This window comes from Sciurus vulgaris (genome assembly GCF_902686455.1).
Source record: "Sciurus vulgaris genome assembly, chromosome: 2".
Taxonomy (NCBI): Eukaryota; Metazoa; Chordata; class Mammalia; order Rodentia; family Sciuridae; genus Sciurus; species Sciurus vulgaris.
This window is the reverse complement of record NC_136462.1, coordinates 45,994,744-46,014,370: the sequence shown is the minus strand read 5'-3', so window position 1 is coordinate 46,014,370 and position 19,627 is coordinate 45,994,744. Positions and strand designations below refer to the sequence as shown.

At 45.4% G+C, this 19,627-nt stretch overlaps 1 protein-coding gene across 5 annotated transcripts; it reads right to left on the bottom strand.

Annotated features, from left to right (window-relative positions):
• Window positions 1-725: 725 nt before the first annotated feature.
• On the bottom strand, window positions 726-17,217 carry OTX2 (orthodenticle homeobox 2). 5 transcript variants are annotated; one of them, XM_079129005.1, is made up of 5 exons: window positions 17,042-17,217; window positions 10,602-10,674; window positions 5,835-6,050; window positions 4,689-4,864; window positions 726-2,850 (listed from the first exon to the last, which is right to left on the bottom strand). In XM_079129005.1, the coding sequence occupies exons 3-5, from the start codon at window positions 5,929-5,931 to the stop codon at window positions 2,230-2,232; spliced, it is 894 nt and encodes a 297-aa protein (XP_078985131.1). In that variant the 5' UTR covers window positions 5,932-6,050; window positions 10,602-10,674; window positions 17,042-17,217; the 3' UTR covers window positions 726-2,229. The 5 variants fall into 5 exon arrangements, with proteins under 5 accessions (XP_078985131.1, XP_078985130.1, XP_078985129.1 ...); XM_079129004.1 differs by lacking the exon at window positions 17,042-17,217 and adding an exon at window positions 10,832-10,928 and having other exon boundaries at window positions 10,602-10,669; XM_079129003.1 differs by lacking the exon at window positions 17,042-17,217 and adding an exon at window positions 10,832-10,926.
• Window positions 17,218-19,627: the final 2,410 nt, after the last annotated feature.

The window sequence follows — 19,627 nt, the reverse complement described above, 5'->3', positions numbered from 1 at the left end:
TATTTGCTGAGTAGCACGACATTTGCTGTCATTATTGCTTTTTAAGAAAGGGTAATCTTTCCCGTCCCTTTGTGAGGCTTCCTGAAAACTCAAAGCAGTGTGTGAAATTGGTTATTTGGGATCTGCTTTACTATTGCCAAGAGAAAAGCTGGGAGATTAAGACTGAAACTGGGAAAAATGCTCAGCCCCAATTTTACTTCCGGTGAAAGGATGCATATTATCAGAAGGTACTGGAAAATCTTGCCACATTTCGTGGTAAGTGTTGGTTGTAAAACTATTGCATTATTGTATTTTCTTTAGCAGGAAAACAGTTTACCTATCAGGCAGGATGAAGTGGAGAGTTCAAGAGAGCATGCGCAGCAGGGACGGGAAAATGAACTACCCAGAAAACAAAATGGTTGCAACTGCTAACCTTCATTTAAAAAGTTACAATCAGAAGTCACTTAATTTTGGTCAAATTTAAGAACATAAGAAGTTTAAAATGAAATTAAATATTGCTTTTACCTGAGGAGCACCATGATCATTGATTGGCCCATTTGTCTTTTCTGGTGACTGGTTGAACAAAATGCAGGTACAACTGAAAAGGAACTTTTTTCCCCCTGAACACTTTCTTCCAAAAAAAAAAAAAAAAAAAACTGACCAGAGTGCCTTATGTTCAACTACTGAAATTATAGGTTTTAAAAGTTTTCTGAAACTCTTTTGTTCAGAAATCACTTCTGCCTGAATTGCTTTCAGATTCTGATTACACTCCCTCTCATGTTTACCTCAGATTTTTTGGAAGTTAACCCCCCCCCCCCCCCCCCAATAAGAGAATAGCAACAAGAAATTCTTGTTATTCTCATTTTCTGAGAGACACTCCAGTTCTCCTCCCTCTTAAAGAACTGATCTATTTTAAAAACTTACTAATAAAGTGCCTAAGAAATAATTCAGGTTTATAGCAAGAAGGGAAGAGCAAGGAGAGTAAGATCCTAGTGATTGATTGTTAGGCTCTAAATTCAATTTCAGCGCAATTCTGATGGAAGTCAAATAGTTTACAAACCATTTTGTCATTCATATCTAGTTCATTCATCAATTAACAACAAAAAGTAAAAATTGCTAATTTTCTTGCTGCTCTACAAAAAACCTTTTGGGAAGATGAGGCTGAATGTAGGCTTCTCAGTCATAAATAATGGTGTAAAATTAAACTAGACCCAATGTTGTGCTAGAACCATTTTAATATAATTATACATATCTGCCAAATCCAGGAAGAAAAGGTTTATGCATATATAACTTCCAGTTAACATCTGCAAGCATAAACAACAATGATCTCAGTTTAAAAATTCATCAGGGTCAGAGCAATTGACCAGTGTCTCTTTACTGCTAGGCTTACCAACAGTAAAATACAGATGAATTAATGTCCTTTTTTTCTCTTCTCTCACTCTCCTTGTCCAGACATTTTGTCGTAAAGTTTCAGTGCAGCTCACCTCCAGCCAAAAGTAATCTTTTTAAATCAGTACTCAGTTGCTCTGAATTTTGCTTATAATTATAACCTATTTAATCACGAAGAACTCCTGCAGAGGTGGAGTTCAAGGTTGCATACAATAACAGGAGATCACAGTTTTGAAGTCTAGCACAGATTAAAAACCACAGATGTACCATTTATATAAGACACACACTGATTGTCTCTTAAACTACATATTGACTCCTTATGAACATTATTTTTTTAAATAAAGTAGTGCATCTAGGACAATCAGTCGCACAATTCACACAGCCCTGAAAAGTTTTTCAGTGCCAACTACCAGTTGGTCATGAAACGTGAATGAGCTTGAGACACTGTTCATTCCTAAGATTCAACCAAGGATTGGCTAAAACATTGGATCACCTCTGCTTATGAAGGCTATGACCTTCCCTCCCTTCCCTCACAATTTAGTTTTGTTTGATTTTTATTTTTTTTGGTTGTGTTTGGTTGCACATGGCTAGAATGCATTTGATAGATCACTTTGTAAATCAGGAAAACCAATGATCTAAAAACTATGAGAGGATCTTAAGCAGATTGGTTTGTCCATGTCAGGTTGCTGGTTGGTAGGCCCTTTTAAGGCCCTTCATTTTTCCTTCTATGCCTCCTGGAACTTTGATCAGAGGAGTCTGAGCATCATCCCATCTAACTCTTTTAACCAATGCCTGGCTAAAACTGGAATGTCCAGCCCAGCATATTTAAAAATCACCCACAAAAAGAGGTTCTACAGGTCTTCACAAAACCTGGAATTTCCACGAGGATGTCTGATCTTTATAATCCAAGCAGTCAGCATTGAAGTTAAGCTTCCAGGAGGCAGTTTGGTCCTTATAATCCAAGCAATCAGTAGTTGAGTTAAAACCCAAGCTTGAAGCTCCATATCCCTGGGTGGAAAGAGAAGCTGGGGACTGATTGAGATGGCTGGTAACTGCATTGGTACCCATGGGACTCAGTGTGGCCCCTGGTCCAGGAAGCTGGTGATGCATAGGGGTCAAATAAGATCCACAGTCCATGCCCCCAAAGTAGGAAGTTGAGCCAGCATATCCTTGACTATAACCTGAAGCCTGAGTATAGGTCATGGGATAGGACCTCTGCATGCAGGAAGAGGAGGTGGACAAGGGATCTGACAGTGGGGAGATGGAAGCTGGGCTCCAGATAGACACTGGAGCACTGCTGCTGGCAATGGTAGGGACTGAGGTGCTAGAGGGGGGAGTGAACTGGCCACTTGTTCCACTCTCTGAACTCACTTCCCGAGCTGGAGATGTCTTCTTTTTGGCAGGTCTCACTTTGTTTTGACCTCCATTCTGTTGTTGCTGCTGCTGTTGGCGGCACTTAGCTCTTCGATTCTTAAACCATACCTTGAAAGGGAAAGAAGCTTCTTTAATATAGATTCCTCAGGGACAAGAGTGGCTCCTAGATATAAATCTGTCCTACATGGACAGTTGAACTAAGCAGACACTCTCCCTCCTGCTAGAGTCCTATTATGAGGCACTCTCATGTGCACTTGTGGAATTGTGAGAAAGTTGGGGAGGCTAAAAGCACTTGTCCCATCTTATTCCAGCCCAGAACATTATTTAAAATAATCCCAAATCATATGGCTAAAAATTCCCCACCTCACTTTCCTGTTTCACCTCTAACAGACCTATGCACATAGACCAAACTACATTTTGGGATGCAATCATGGTGGAATGTATTTTGGAGGGAGACATGAGAAAAGAGAGGTCAAACAATGCTGTTGTTACATGCCAAAACAGCAGCCTAAATTCAAACAGTCTACATTCCCTCTTCCAGGGATCCACAGCTAATAGAGATTGGTTCCATCACCTTATATTCTGTTTCTCCTAGAAAGACGTGCTTACAAAGAAAAGCTCAGAAGACATGATCCTGTTGAGAAAAGCTGTCTTAAAAGCCACTATTTGCTGAAAGCTTTTTTGTGAATAGAGTGACTTGGATGTTCTCTTTTTTGAGCTCAAGGAGAGAACCTTCTATAGTCTTCGAGGCTCAAATCTGTGCCTTCAGAGTAGTGCCACTCAGCCCATAAACCCCATTTCCTGTACTATGTTCACTGGCCTGTCAACTTAAACCTCTGCCTACAACTTTGAAAATGCTTTTCACCAGCCCTGTTCACAATCTGTAATGCAGGAGTCGTGTTTGGTGTGTGAGGGGGCTTATCAGAGAACTATTGGCATTTTCTAGGGTACAAGTCCTTAATTGTCCTCTTGAATGAGCTCTCCTTTTTGGTATTATAACTGTGGCAAAGTGGTGCCCCTAAGGCCACGCTCAATGCCACCAACCATTCAGAGCCATTTCTTTCTTCCAGTGAGGACTTTGATTCAATCCTCACAAGTGCTAAAACTTCTTCCAACCCACTTTGAAAAGGCATTTTCTGCTTTGCAGTTCATGCTGACGGCTGGCACTTTCACAAACTTGTCCTACCTGAAGGAGAGTTCCAGGTGAGTGTGTGTGTGGTTTAGATGCTAAACACTCTTCAGAGAACTCTGTGTGGGGCTTGCTTTCCAGGCAAGTCGGAGTTGATTTTCCCTCTCCACTTTAGGGTTAAGTTTAGGGGACTAAACCAAGGGAGAGGAGTGTTACTAGAGATATTTTAAAGGCATTTTATCTGTTAAATGACCTAGAACTGAAAATTCTATTCAATACATAAGAAGTCAAAGCAAACACACTTTTGCTGTGTTAACTTATTTGGTAAAAGCACTATTGTTTCTTTAGCCTGCCTCTGCCACCAAATTTAGGTATGACCTTGAGCAAGTCATTTGCTCTATTTCTTCATCTGTAAATATATTTAAACTGTGGAGGAGCTGAGATTCTTTCACCCCTCACAGTCCATGAGAATAGGGGAGGATTTCCACACAGGGGAAGGGAACAGCTAAAATACCATACCACTACCATTGAAATTTGCCCAAAGCTGGGTCTCTGACCAACAGAGACCCACGGACTCATCGCAGTAGCCTGACACTCTTATCTTGCAACCTGGACTGAAATACCCTTGATTATAGGACTAGATGGAAATGGGGAGGCAAAAACGGGAGAAAGAATAGGTAATTGGTTCCCATATGTTTAGAGTCTGAAGTCTTCCTTTGGTCCTAGCAAAGGTCTGGGGCTTTCTTGAGTCTTCAACATACATCACGATTGGGGGAGGGGTGGCATGGTCAGGAAAAATTGCTCAGATCTGCCCTACCTGCACCCTGGACTCGGGCAAGTTGATTTTCAGCGCCACTTCTTCCCTCATGAAGATGTCTGGGTACCGGGTCTTGGCAAACAGGGCTTCCAGTACATCTAGCTGGGCTCGGGTGAACGTTGTCCTTTCCCGCCGCTGTTTCCGGGGAGTGGCTGCGGGACAAGAAGCCCAGGGCCCTTTAGGGTGGGGGAGCAGTTTCTCAGTCATAGGGGTTTCCGGGGATTCTCCGACTATCCCGCCTTCCACCCTTTATCTCCCCTCCCCCTCTCAATGATCTCCCCTCAGCTTCCAAGGAGAGCAGGACATGCTGCCCTTTCCAGAGTAGCCCCCAATTCTGCCTGACTTCGGAGATCACCCAGCCAGAGCATTACTCCGAAAGCTAACAATACAAATGGGTGGGGGGGGGAGCCCCAGTCCTCCAAAAATCAACCTCAAACCCCAACGCAACGAAAAAGCCACTCGGCTAAATCAAAGCATCTCTGAAGATGGGAAACTGGGATTGATGGGGCGAATCTCGATCCTGCTCCGACGGCTTTTAGCACTCCAAGAGCCTTTATTCCTCCATCTTTGAAATGGGGATATAGTTCATACTTTTATGAGGTTGGAAAAAAAAAAAAAAAACATCTGATGGGGGCGGGGGATGCACCCGCACCTGGGGGAGTCACAACCTCTCCGGATTAAAGGCGAGGGGACTGGAGGTCAGAGGGGAAGCTCAGGGCGAGGTGTGGAGAGCTGCAGAGGGCTCACTGAGAGAAAACTCCGCTTCTCCAAGAGGGCCCTTCGGAGGAACTAGGCGTGCAGTTATAAGCAAGGGCCTCGCCCCCAAGTGACAAGGGCAGTACCTTTCTCACTCTACCCCAATGCGTGTCCCCTAGTCACTCGAATTAAGAATCAAGTGGCGTGATTTTCTGCAACTGTTGCAGATCCACCTACTCGCTTCTCCCCAGACCCTGTTCTCTCCTCGATCAGTAAATGCCTGGTGACTCTTGCTGTTTCTTTGCAAGGAAAACCCAGCAGGGACCTCACCAGGAGCTGGGGTGGGGACGGCATGACCTCCAACCCCCGGGCTGGGGGAAACAGGGTGTCACAACCCCGCGGTGCGGGCGTGGGGAAGGGCGGGGCAGGAGTGCTGCAGAGCTCACTTACCCGGGTAGCCCACGGAGGGGTGTAGCAAGTCCATACCCGAAGTGGTCAGACTCAGCCCATTGACTGCGTAAGGCGGTTGCTTAAGATAAGACATCATGCTAAGGTTGTTTGGAGGCGCAAAGTCGGCCCAAATGGGGGAGACCCAGCCGGAAGATCCCGATTCGCCTGGGGTGGACAGGTTCAGAGTCCTTGATGGGTGGGTTTAGAGTGGTGGAACTAAGGGCAAAGCAAACAAACAAACAGAGGTGCTGGTTTACTGCTTCGGAGGCAGCAGCTCACGTTCCACCACTAACTAAAAAGAGCCCGGGCTAGGCAAGGCAGGGGCTTTTAAAGGACTTGCAGACAACCCCACCCCCCCCCCACCCCCAGCTGCTCTGGAACTAGAGGGGATAGAGGGAGACCAGATAAACCTGTCTTCCCCACCCCCACCCTAAACTTAAAAAAAAAAAAAAAAGGACCCTAAGAAAGCAATTACAATCTGCCTTCCCCAAGAACAAAACCCCACGCCTTCAAATGCACACATTGCATTCCTATCCCAACATTTGCATAGGACTCATTGGCTGGCACTAGCTAATTGTCTCAAACAAAACTTGATTGGGGCCATTTGCAGAGACAAAGAACTCTTTGGCTAAATAAATAATGCTGATAACAAAGCCCATTGGTGAGAAACAAAGAAACAATTCAAGAAATCTACCTCTCCCCAGACTGTTGCCTTTCCATGGCAGAGATTTTAATTATCTTAGCTTTTTACCACTTTCAACTGCTGCGAACCTAAAATGTCAGTGCATTTAACATCTAAAATACCAACTTGCTAAACAACAAACTTGAGAAAACTGCCCAACCATTATTATTCCACATTTAAAGTCATTTCCAGTAATCATTTTCACCTAATTAGTAGTCTGGATAATTAGATTTCGAGGTAAGTAACAGATTTATTAGGGTTTTGGAGAACCTTGATTATACGTGTCTAAAACAACTAAAGCTAAACAAACAAGTATTTAACTTTTAGGCGACATCCATCAAATATTTAAACGTGTTGCAAAAAAGTCTTCAAGATTGGCACAGGGGTTGCCAGAAATTCTGAAGTAAAGTTAGAATTCGACCAATCAGATAATGACAGGCCCCCACATTTGCAAGTAGAAAGTGTGCGCATTTGTAGTGCAAGCTGCTTCCATGTTGATTTTGATGTGTGGAAGCTGCAGATTCTACAGGAGGCAAATTTTCGGACATTTGGGTCCTCAGCAGCTGAGGTAGAGTTTTTCCTGTTAACTTGACCTGCCTTTTGCACATTCTAGTTTTGGAGAAAACAGATATATAAACACTCAAAGTTATGAAACTAATACAATTTCTCCCTACCTTTCAAGTTTCTTACAATCATATAAGAAAATGAGCTGGGGGTAGGAGAAAGGAAGAAAAAGAAGTTATTTACTTTCTCTAGTTGAATTCTTCCTGTCTCCTCCCAGCACAGAGATTCAAAATAAGCTAGCAGTATTCAATATACATAAGCTAGCAGTTTGCAGGTCTGGCTTTTATTTTCCTAAAATGTGGCACTCATCCTGCAAGGATCTCTCCCCTTTGAAACTTTGACACTATGGGAGATTTCCTCAAAATGGCGGATAGAAGATTAGCAGTTCTCTTTTACTTTTACCAAGGTCTTAATGAGTTTTAAGGACTCTGGGTTTTCATATTTACATTACTTAAGACATCAAGGCACAAAGTTCCACTAATGGAACTCAGTAACTTGGGACTTCTTCCTAATTTAAATTCAGAGCACACGTCATACTTTTCACCCTAAGATATAATTTAATGTAATTTTATAAATGTCCTTCTTGGAGGAGTTGGTACTATCAATCAGTAAAACTAATGTAGTTGCTCCTACAAATAATTTGTTTTGTATTCTTCTCTTTCCAGGATGCAGTTATTTAGAGGCCATGAAGGTAATATTGCTTTTAAAATACTGTCATTTGTTTAAATAGCCTCTAAGCTGGAGTTCTTTTTCGCTTAATACATTACTGCCTTGGAAAGTTCTGAGCTGCTATAGGGAAAACTAGTCATATCAAAGTACACATGAGAAATATGGAAGTGTTCTTACATGTCTAGCTCTCATCCAATTAGAAATGCCTGACACATCATACAATAAAGTAACACATTCCAAGATTAAAAAACAGTAATAGAAAGCAACAGGACCGACAGCCTTCTTGGAGTTCCTTTGCCCTTGCCATCACAAAACGGCTAGAATTCTCAGGATAGACTATTTTCACTTTTACTGCTGGATCAACCTTTAAAAGAGAAGGAGGAAAAACAAAAACAAAACCACGGGGTACTCTCAACCACCAACCAAGGTGTTCCCTACCCTAAGAAGGGACCGCGGACAGCGTCCATCTAACTTTCGAATCCCTCTCCGGACGCCTGTCTCCCTTCCTCTCTAAGCAGTGGAGAAGAGGAAAAAGAAATACCCTTTCAGTATGACCGCTCACGAGGCGAGGTGGCCTCTGGAGAACTCATGCCTGGGAGGAACCGGCGGTAGCGCGGCGAGTCCCGGCAGCCGGTCGGCGCCCGCACCCCCGGGCGCAAGTGGCTCTGTCCGGCGTTCCTGTCCGGCAGCCCCGCAGCCCCGCAGCCCGGGCGCCCGAGGTCCCGCTCCACTGCCCACGCCGGCCTGCGCAGCCTTAAATCTAACGGTCAATTCGTGCAATCTGTCGCTTCCCCCTCCCCCACCTTGTTTTTTTTCTTCTTCCAAGAAGCCCATCTACCAGTTGCTGTGTCCTCGCTCAATAATAATTACCTCGTCCGAGAATTAATTATAATAAATGTTTTCTTGATAAACTAACGAGATAATCCGAGGGGCACACGTCCCTTAATTACAGGCCGCCGTGCTCAGCTCTGCTTCTCGTCCTGGCTGATTAATTTTCTGCATGATGGAAAGGAAACAAAACTACGCGGACTGGTGACTGGCCTGCGGCTGGGAGGACGACGAAGAGGAGGAGGAAAGAAAGAAAAAGGAGATATATGGGCACCGCGGAAAACAGCAGGCGCCGGCCTCTCCCGGGCGAACTCGAGTGAAAGTTTCTGGCCTCAGGGAATCAAACAACTCTGCCACCCGCGAGGGAGGGAGGAAGAAACGTGCCAAAAGGGTTGGCCTTGACTATTAATTATCGTTAGGAGAAAGCCCGGGTGTTAGCTCTGGAAGAAGCCTGGGTGTCTACCTTACTTTGGGGGAGGAGTTTCCTCGCGACTCCTCTAGTGCCAGTAACTTTCGGTGGATAGAAAAAGTCGCGAGGTGAGCAGGAGAAATCCTGATCCCCGAAACTCGAGGATGGAGGGCAATATTTCAAGGAGCGGCTTCCCCTCCCTCCTACCCAAGCCATGCTTCACTGCCGGGTAGACGAAGATCGGCCTTCTCCGCACACCATTACTGTCTGTTAAGGGGGAATTTTGATGGGGCACTTGGGTTTAAAAAAAAAACAAAACAAAAACTGTGCTCTGAAATCGAACATATGCTTTCGATAGTCACTTGAATGCATCAACACGACGACTTCTTCGGAGTTTGCGGCGCGACACGTCGCCCAGGCCCAGTGTTGGCAGAGACCCTCGGATGGTTCTCCCTGGGCAGACGGAGCAGCGGCTGTGCCTATGCGAATCCCTCCATCCCGACCCGGCCCGGACCCACAACACTTCGCTGTCAGCGAGCCTGAGAAGAGCGCAGGAGCGCGCGGGCGGGCCCCACCGCAGCCACCATCCAAGTACAGCTGAGGGGCCGCGTCCCCAGCGGAAGGATTCCGGTTCCCAGCCCCGCTGCGGCCTCCGGCGGAGCAGGGGCCACTCACCACCATGTCTGCAGTCCCCAGGTGCGCGCGGAGGGCTACGTGGAGCGCGCACCGAACCATCCCCAGCAAAGTCACGTTGAAAAACCACACTTCCTTGCTGCCTCGGCCTGGTGACCCAGGTCTAGGATCACGACAACCGCGTGTGATAGGGGGAGGGGAGCTGCACTCCCAGGGATTGGAGTGGGGGGTGTGAATTAAAATTTTAAAAAAAGAGAGAGAGAGAGAGACAGGGAAGCCTTCCCAGGGAAGAAGATGAGAACAGAGCTGTTCTTGAATTTGGGAGAGGCGAGCAAAAAAGATCGGTGAGCGCCGGGGCGGACGAGACGCTGGCGTTCCCCGCCTCCTCGGTTAACCGCTCGGTTTTCCGTGCAGGTTCTTTAGAGATTTTCTGGAGGTTTAAGCGGTGGCTGCCGGTCCCAGCCGACCAGCAAAAGAGCGAGTCTTCCGGCGCAAGGGCCCAAGGAAGCCTCCACGCTATTATTATTATCTTAACCCACCCACCTAGCTACATCTGCATCTTTTTGTCTCGGACTCTAAAAACGTCCTTGGGATCAATCCAAACGACCCCAACCAAACGTGGGGGCCAAAAGATCGAAGGGAAAAACCCAGAATGGTGTGGACATAAAAACCCACAAACAAAACCCCTCCCAAACACCCCAGATTAGATTCGCAGGATTTCGACGACGATTTGCAGTAGTGGCGACCCCCAGGAGCACACTTCCTCCCGCCCTCCCACTCCCGCCCTCTCTCCAGATCGTCAATTTTTCTCAATGATCGTTATTACACTTCAAATAAAAGAGAAAAAAAAAATACATTGGGCTTCAGAAGAACTCCACTTTCGCAGTGGTGCATGGGTCGGTCTATTGGAGGTGCCGGGGTGATGATGGACAGAGGGACACATCGATATGGATATAAACAGACAAGACAAACGGACACTTACCTTACAGCCGCATTGGAGGTTAGAACAAAAAAAAAATCAAATTATCCTTCAAAATCCCAAATAGCCAGCTATCCTAAAAGAAATCAAGAGTATTCAGTTAGAAACCTTGCAGTCTTCGCCCTTCCATAAAAAGTCAAACACAACTAAAAAGATATTTTTTTTCCCCAGAGAACAGAAAATGAAGAAAGTGGCCTGAGTTAGAAACGCGTGCGCCCCTCTAAGATACATACAAAGTAGACGTGGTGAGTGAGGGCTGCTGTAGCGATTTTTATTTTTAATAACAGTGGAGGCTGAGTTGGAGCTGAGGTCGGTTCCGCTCTCAGGGAGATTTGCTGAGAAAGCGCCTCTCTGGCAACTTTTTGACGCAAACTCTCCAACCAATGGCAGGGAGAGAATGATTGACACATCTAAGCCAGAGGGAAAATAATAAAAACACACAACAGGGGGAGGAAAACAGGCCGCTGCTGCACGGGGGGACGAGCAGGCAACAAATCCAGGCCTCCGACATTACCAGAATGTTCTTGAAAGACACTGGGCTCTGCTTAAAATATACATTATGGGCCGGAGCATGTGAACTAATTGTATAATTAAAATGATGGACAGGGAGGCCTCCCCTTACCTTCTTTCCCTCGTATTTCTCTACACTCCTTTCTTGTCCCCTTTCCTTTTGGTTTTAATTTTAGGGAATAACACACAAACAATTTAAGCCAAAAGTGTTTAAGTCAAGACTGGAGAAGGGTGGGGGTAAGAGAGAACTGGGTTCTCCCATCCAACATTAGCAATAAGTATGGATCAGAGGCAGAAAGCAAGCCATACTGAAACTTAAAAAGAGTGTGTCCTCTCAAACAGAGCCGGACCACCTTGAGGGCCAGAAAGAGTGAAGCAAGGAGGCCTGGGAGTGAGGTAGGGACATTCGGGGAAGATGGAGGTAGATACTACACAAGCCAAAGAACAAACTATTTATTTAAAAAAAAAAAAAAATCGGCGTCCTCTCTATTCTTTTTAAAGTCCTTATAAATATCCCCCGGTCCCCGAGAGCAAGAGATCTGGTCTCGGGGTTTCCGTTCAGTGTTTTTGGAATGGAGAAGCCCAGAGCAGGCTGTAAAGAGTACGAACCCCAAAAACTAACTCCAAGGCTGGTTGGGAGGAAGCAGGAGGGGCCGGGTCAGGCCTCGCGGGTGCGGGTGTGGGCAAGAGCCTCCGCTGGAAACAGTTTCTGCATTAGAAGAAACGCCACCAAACTCCCAAGGCTGCGGAGCGTCCTGGAGCTAAATGGGTTGGCGCCCCCTGAGCCCAGGTCTGGGAGCTGGGAGGCAGGGAGATGTTGGTACTGGGGGATCCCAGCCGGAGAAAGCTAACCTCAGCCCTACTTTTCCGCCTGGCACAGAGAGCGGGATCCAATAGCTTTCAAACCGATCCGAGTCCCCGGAAAGGCAGAAACAGATTGGGCGGAGTATTGGGGGGTAGGGGGACAAATGCAACTACGGCCTGTGTGTGTACGGGGGTGGGGTGGGGGTGGGGCTGGCGGGAGCAGAAGACAGCTCTCCCCTCACAACTACCCGTGCAGGAAAAGAAAAATAAAATCTCTTTCCAAACACCCCCCACCCACCCACCACCACCACCACCACCACGGCAAGTGGGCCCAAAGAAACAGCTCGCTGCCTTTAATTTGGGGACCTATGTTAATGAAGTTGGTAATTAATTCGTCGCTTTGTTGTCGGTTCTTATACTGTATGTGTAATCAAATGTGGCCGTCCTTGGGATTTACAGCAATTAACGAATTACGGGAGTGCGCACGAGGCAGCAAGCTCTCAGCAGCCGGGCTGGGCTGCGGCTCCGGCTCGGCCTAGGGCTGGACACTGCGGCCGAAGCCCGACTCGCAGGTGTCTCTAGAGGTTTGGGCCCCCGCGGCTCCACGAGCCCCCGAGCGGCCCCGGGCCCGCCCTGCTCTTCCCCGGCCCTCCGCAGCAGCTCCAGTCTGAAGAAACCCGCTGGCTGTCGCGTTCCCAGGAGTCAAGACTTTCTGGGGGCCGGGCTGGGGGGGAGGGTGAGTACAGACCTTTTAAAATCACCCCGCCCCCACTGTACTGAAACACCTGGCGACTGCCCCCAAGGCCTTTAATTTGGGAGGGGAGAGGGGGAACAAATGCCCCAGGCAGTCTGTCCTCTGTGGCGCTGGCTGTTGAAGCCCTGTTCGGGTACTCTTGGTCAGAGTCACCACGCTTTCGATCAAGGAAGGTCAAATCCATGCCGATCACCTGAATCAGAGTATCCTTCCTATCCAAACCCCCTCCGAGAAAAGAAAGGGTTTCCCCAATTTGATCATAATGATGTTGAAAGCATCAAAGATGGAAAAAGAAAAATGAACATTGAGGATACGGCGCAGGGAGGCCTTGGGGACAGTGGGGGCGGGGTGGGGTGGAGAAATATTAGAACACACGCTTGTGATCTCGAAGTAAATGAAAAAATTTGGACTGGGAGATCGCTCTGCTGTAGGGTTCAGTATCATGGGAAACCTCTCAAGTCTGAAGTAGAGGTTTGGGACGTCCTCTAAGATGACCCCGGGCAGCTAAGCCTCCCTGATAATTCCGGGGTTCTCTTAGGGATAGGTTTCTGCGCGATGGGGCGTGGGAGGGCTTCCCCCCTTTCCGCTACCCGCAGCAGACAGCTCCCGCTTCTCCTTTGCCCTCTAGTCTTAACTTCGCAGAAATACGGGGCCAATAAACCACGAGTTGGAAATGGACAGTGTTAAATAAACAAGGGTCTCTTTAAAATTCTCATCCACTTCAGATGTCTAAAGTAAGATTGTGATGATTTTGTCACGGTTTGGTAAATTTACCCCTTTAAGAGGCTTTCATAAATCCCAGAACACACCTTCAGCCAGATTTGAATATAGATTTAGGTTTTAAAACCCAGAAGCTGGAAACACCGCTTTATCAAAGAGAATTTCCCTTTAGCTTAGCAATGTGCTGAAGCTCTTAAAAGATTGGATCTGAGAGAGAGAGAGAGAGAGAGAGAGAGAGAGAGAGAGAGAGAGAGAGAGAGAGACAGAGGGAAGAAAGAGAACCAGAGACAGAGAGATGCAGACAGGGGAAAAAAAAAAAAAAGACTTTCTTTTTCTTTCTAGAGGAATTCTGCCCAGACTCTGCATGCAGCAGTTGGTAGCAGGCAAGCTTTCTCCTGGGTGTCGCCTGGAAAAGTTGCAAAATTGCTCTTCACCTGTAAGAACATGCTCTTTATCTTCCAGTCTCTTCTTGTCAATTTGGAAATTGCAGACAGCCTGGCTCAGGTACAGTTTCCACAAACCCTACTCTAGGTCAGGACAAAAGCCACTGGCTTTGGGGGCAGGGGGGCTGGGCTGTTTCACTGAAAAACCTTAGAGGCTTGGTGGGAGGAAAAGAGTCCTTGGATGAAAACTTCTAATTCTTGATTTTCAGTAAGTTCTTGAACTTCCTATATACTTACTATCTGCTCATTATATTTCTTTTATATGAGTTTAACTTCCTTTTTTTTCTGTGTCTTGTGTCTGTAAATTTTTTTTCTATCCGTCTGACTTATGGTAGCATGCTTTGTGCTTTTAAACAATTTGCATTAACATGTGGATGGTTTTTAATTGCCAAGTGTACAATTATCTTGCTAAGTATATGACATATAAGTATTCAGAAGTGAAATTAAGAAAAACAATACAAAGGGAAGCAAATTATTTGTCAAGCTTGCATGCAGTTTCTAGAATATGGCTGGTATTCATATTTTGAAATCTAAGTTCATGTTTAGCATTAACTGGGCTTCCTTTCTTCATTTCACATGCCAGGGCAGTTCAAAATACTCCAAACTTTCCTCCAAGTTTATTAACTATGGCGGGGGGAGGGGGATAAGTTGGGGGAGGGGAAAAAAGGGAGAGATCCCCGGGTTCTTCTAGACTAATTTTAAAAAGAAGAACAAAACCCATATTCCGTGAGAACACAGCCTCTCCCGGGAAAGGGGACAGCTAGATGCCCTGAACACCCACTTCGGAAATACAAAGATTAATTTCCAATCTTTTCAGCAATTCAGTGGACAGGGAGAGACCACATTTTGCCTTAGATCCAACACAGTATTTAGAAGGAAATCTTTTTTCATTAAGTTTTTAAAGACGTGACTTTATTACAAACTTTGCCAAAATTAATAATAACTATAATTTAATATTGGCCATGTGGGCAGAATTTGGGGGGAAATGCAAAGGCAACCGATCACTGATGAATTAAGCTTGGGTTGTTCGTTCCCTGCATTATGGTCGCCTCAGAAAAAAGAGTAAAGGAGAAAGAAACAACTTCAAAGATAGGATTGTGCTGTCTTGATAAAAGAGCAGGAGGCAAACTCCAAATGCAAAAAAAAAAAAAGAGGAAAAGAGGACCATGTTGTTCCGGAATGAAACGGATTAAGATTGTGTGACAAGTGCGAGATGTGGGGCTGTGAGACATTTATGAGCTGAGTGTGACTAGAAGCTATGCATCTGTCCCTGGGAGTATGGGGACCAAGGGTGTACAGAGCAGGGTTAGGGTAAGGGATAGGAAGGACTTCTGTGAGTGTGAGACGAGGGGTGTGTGTGTGTGTGTGTGTGTGTGTGTGTGTGTGTGTGTGTGTGTGTGTGTGTGTGTTGGGAGGGTGTGGATGGGAATGTGGATGGATTGATGAAGGGTGGTAGCTGTCAGTTTACATAATTTTCATCTCCTGGTCTTGAGGTTTCCTTGAAATCAATTCTACTGCAGGCAGCAGCCTTGAGCTTACAGAGGTGATATAAAACAACCATTACACTCCAATATCTGGCCTGTTTGCAAACTTCATTTAAAACTGGGGGGGAAAAGACCCAGGAATGGTTTTGTAAGAAAGGAAAAAAAGAAGAAAAGAAAACCACAGTGAAGCTTTAAACTAGTTTGGATAAATCTCTAATCTTTTATTTGTAACCTTTTACAAGCTTTATTTCCCGTATATGAAAAGCTTCTTTTATATGGGCACGACAGACTTTTCCTTTGGATTTTTAATTAGAGCCCATCAATTGTAGCCATATTTAAGAATCAATATAAAGTAATCCTCCGAGATGGGATAAGGTTTTAATCGAAAATCTAATTTCCTACTCTTTGCAGATCATTTTAAGGGCTGGTTGATTAAAAAAAAAAAAAAAAAAAGTTCAACATTTAAAAGACATGACACCTAAAACCTGGAAAATATCATGTCTGCAAGAACCAACTTATGTTGCCTTACAAAGAAAAAGTCTGCCTGTTCTAGGGAACTTTTTTCTTCTACTTAGAATTTCACTTATTTATTTATTTTTCTAAAATGCTACTCTCTAACGTGGTTCCTCTGAGAGTATGTTCACATTGAATGGGGAGGGGGAAAAGAGAGAAATTGTTCCAAATAGTATTTTCATATGCAAAAAACAGTAACCTAAATTTTTGTCAACAAAGAAAACATAGATCTTGACAGATCCTTTTCACTACATGCTCGGCAATTCCCAAGATTAGAGACTGAATAGCACACACTTTTCATTTTTGTCCACAGATACAAACTTTCCACCTTAATATCCAGGAATGAATATTTCTGACCAGTTTCAAAACTTCAATTATAAAATTTAGATATTTTTTACAATGGAAAAGTAGCTTATCACAAAGGCATAGAATTTTATACAATTCCACCAGAACTCATTGGCTTTCAATTTGTCTACAAATATAAAATAAGAAGATGAAAAAGAAAAGAAAAAGGAGAGAAAGAAAAATGAAAGGAAGGAAGGAAACAAAAACTAATTGTAGATGCATAGTCTTGAACACTTTTTTCTCCTGAATGATCTCGCTGAGGTATTTGTCAAAGGCTTCACATTACCTAAACATGCATAGTACATTTTGAACATTCTCTGCTATACTTTGAGATCTGCAAATCATCTGTAAAGTAGAAGAGACCCCCCCCCCACACACAAAAGTTTACAGAGGTATTTTCAGTCATTGTACTTGTTTTTATTGTTATATCTGTTAAGTGCATTTGAAAAAATGAACTCATCGTGTTTGCTTTTTAAAATCTGAACGAAGTGGGTTTGCACATGTTTGATGCCCATGCTTTTATCTGCAGAAATTTCAATTTATTTAAAAGCCTGGCGTTTAATGCACGACATGACCGCATGAATTTTAGAGAAACCCTCTTGTATTTCTCCGTAATCGCGTCTAATGAAAACCTGGGATTTTCCATTATTAAAAAAAAAAAAAAAAGTGAAAATATAATGCATCTTCATTAGGAAAATTGACTGCTGTGCTCACTACAGTTCTTAATTGAAAAGGCAACCTATTTTAATGGTGTGGTTGAGAAGAAGATTACATACTTTATCCAAACACAAAGACAATTAATAATGAGAAGCAGGCTGCTGCCATTAACTCTAATGCAGTTGCATCAATGTCAGTGAAAAGTGCTCATACCTGAGATACACGGTGCAAACTCCCCCGGCTCCCTCCTTCCCCAATTCACCTACTCCTTATTTTGGGTTTCTTAAGGTGCAAAGCGCCAGAGTTGGCTGTGGTCTGGCGGGCTATTTTCGGGCAAGTGCTGCGCGGGCCGGTCGCCCCTGCCCGCGGGTCGCTGGGTCCCGGGCTGCGCCGCCCCGCCCGAGGCACCCGGGTTGCCGGGCTCTCGCGCAAACCTTGCGCCCTCCCGCCTGCGCGCGCCGAGCGGAGTGAGGGCGGCTGTGGCCCCAGAGCGCTGGAGGATTTGGATGCTCAGAGCCACCTGGTACATTTTAAGAAGTTTAACGAAGCAGACTGGGCTGCGTCGGAGGCTGGGTTCTGCTCTGATTCATTTATGAAAAAGTTATGGGGGGAAAATCTTGTAAAATCGAGAGTATGTTTGGAGAGGACCATTGAGCGCACATGGTCGTCCCGCCAATTAACGAAGTTTTTCAAAGCGCCCCCTCTCCAGCTCTCGGGCCAGGGGAGCAGAGCGTGAGCGCGCCCCGTGTGTGTGTGTGTGTGTGTGTGTGTGTGCGCGCGCGCGCGTGTCGCTGCATCTGCGTGTGTACTCGCAAGCGCGTGTGTTTTGGGGAAGTGGGGGCATCCCAATTTTTCTTAGACCCTATCCCGTTGCGACTGCAGGCTGGAAGGAGACCGCGGCGGTCTCTGGGCTTTGCCCTGGTGAACTAGACGCGGCCAGTTGAGAACTCGCGCGGGCAGCCTCAGACCCATGGCGGCTAGCTCACATAACCAGCTCCGGAAGGGGAGATCCTGAGCTCTCGTCCTTGGTGCGGAACAAGCGGCGACACTTGGTCCTGGTCCTGTGGTCGCCTGCGTTCCCAGGCGGGAGGACTTGAGGGTGCGAATTGCCTTCCAAGTCCTCATTCCCCCGGGCGAGTACAGGTTGGGGAAGGGGTAAACTCTCAGTTTGGGTCCTTAAAAGATGCTTTGGTGTTCTTGCTCTGGTCTTCTCCCTTCCATAGTGTGGGCTTCAAGTCAGGGCTCAGGTAGCTGAAGAAGGGAGTGTCCCTCACCCCACTCCTCCGCATCAGTATCCCCTCTTCCTGCATCCCAGTCAATCCCCACCCTGACCCAATGTGGTCAGGGTACTGACACATCCAAGGCCAGACCATCACTTCCCATGAACAGAGAACTGGTGGGGAGAGCACACCTTCGGGAAGTTCTCCATCTTTCTTCTTTGGGCAATCATAAACAGCAGCTTGGGCCTGAGGAAGGTGTCTAGGAAAGAAGAGAGAGAAGCAGGTAGTAGACTTCTGAGCCAGCCCTAAGGACACTTGGACATATCCAACTTCACGTTAAAGGAAGATCCCATTCTCTAGGGGCCAAATAGACACACTCTAGCTTGAGTGCTAGTCTCACAGGAAAGCTTTCCCCATATGCATGCTTCCCTCTGCAGCCCTCAGTGTCCCTCAGTCAACTTTATCCCACTTTCCAACTGCTTCTATTTTTCTGGACAGACTTCTTGCAGACTTAGTACTTGTGTGCTTCTGTCCAAGGGTTGTGTTAAGGAGCCTCTCAGAGGCTCTGAGGACAAGCACGCCTGGAGTTTTCCCAGAAGGTTCAGGCTCTTCTCCCTTCCTTAGGGAGGGTGGATTTCTACAGCATTGTAACCTCCCTTTGGTAAGAGCTAGCTATCAGATACTTCTTGTGGTCTAGAAATCTCATCTCCTCCTTCCCCACCTCAATCTATGACCAACCTCCATGCAAGATGCAAGGAGAACTTTTCCTATTCCTTTCAAATGCATTTTTCAGATAGCAAAGTTTGAAGTATTTATCAACCAAAGCCTGGTGTCTGCTTTTGGTGAGGCCACATGGGTCAGAACTCCCAGACTAGTGGAAAGTAGTTCTCTTTTGGTATAGCTTGAACCCTGGGTGTCCCTTGAAAGACAACATAAAAGCAACAACAGACTTACTTGTATTCACAGATCTATTTCTTGGCATTTAACCTATGGATGCTCGGAGGCATCTGTATTAGCATGTGTCTGACTTTGGATAGCCACTCAATAATGACATTCCTAATCATTTATTGAATACCATTTAAGCTAATTCAGCGATGGAAGTAACTCTTAGTTTAAACGGCAATTTCCTGGCAGCTTATTCAACAAATGAAAAAGCCTAAAGTGAAGGATATAATTGCTTCTAATACTTATATGATAATTACAACCATCACTTAAGGGACATACATATCACATCAAATTTGGATAGTATGTTTTGGGTTACTTTGGAAAAGCAGCTTCCTTTTGGTTCTACTCTCTTGTATTTGATGAACAGAATATGTCATGGAAACAGAAGAAATAGGCATCTTCTGTAGATATTGAGCAACAAAAGAATCATGGGCTTGAGTTTATCCTGATCTTTTTCTACTGTTTCAATAACAAAATAGAAGATGCAAAGGCTTGGGTGAGGACTTTTTCTAACAAAGAAACCATCTATAGACACTAAAAATTCACCAAGGAATAGGTCATCTCAAGTAAGTTTTTTTCTGTAATAAACTAAACAATTCCATTATCTTTAAGAATTATTTTTAAATGCCCTAGT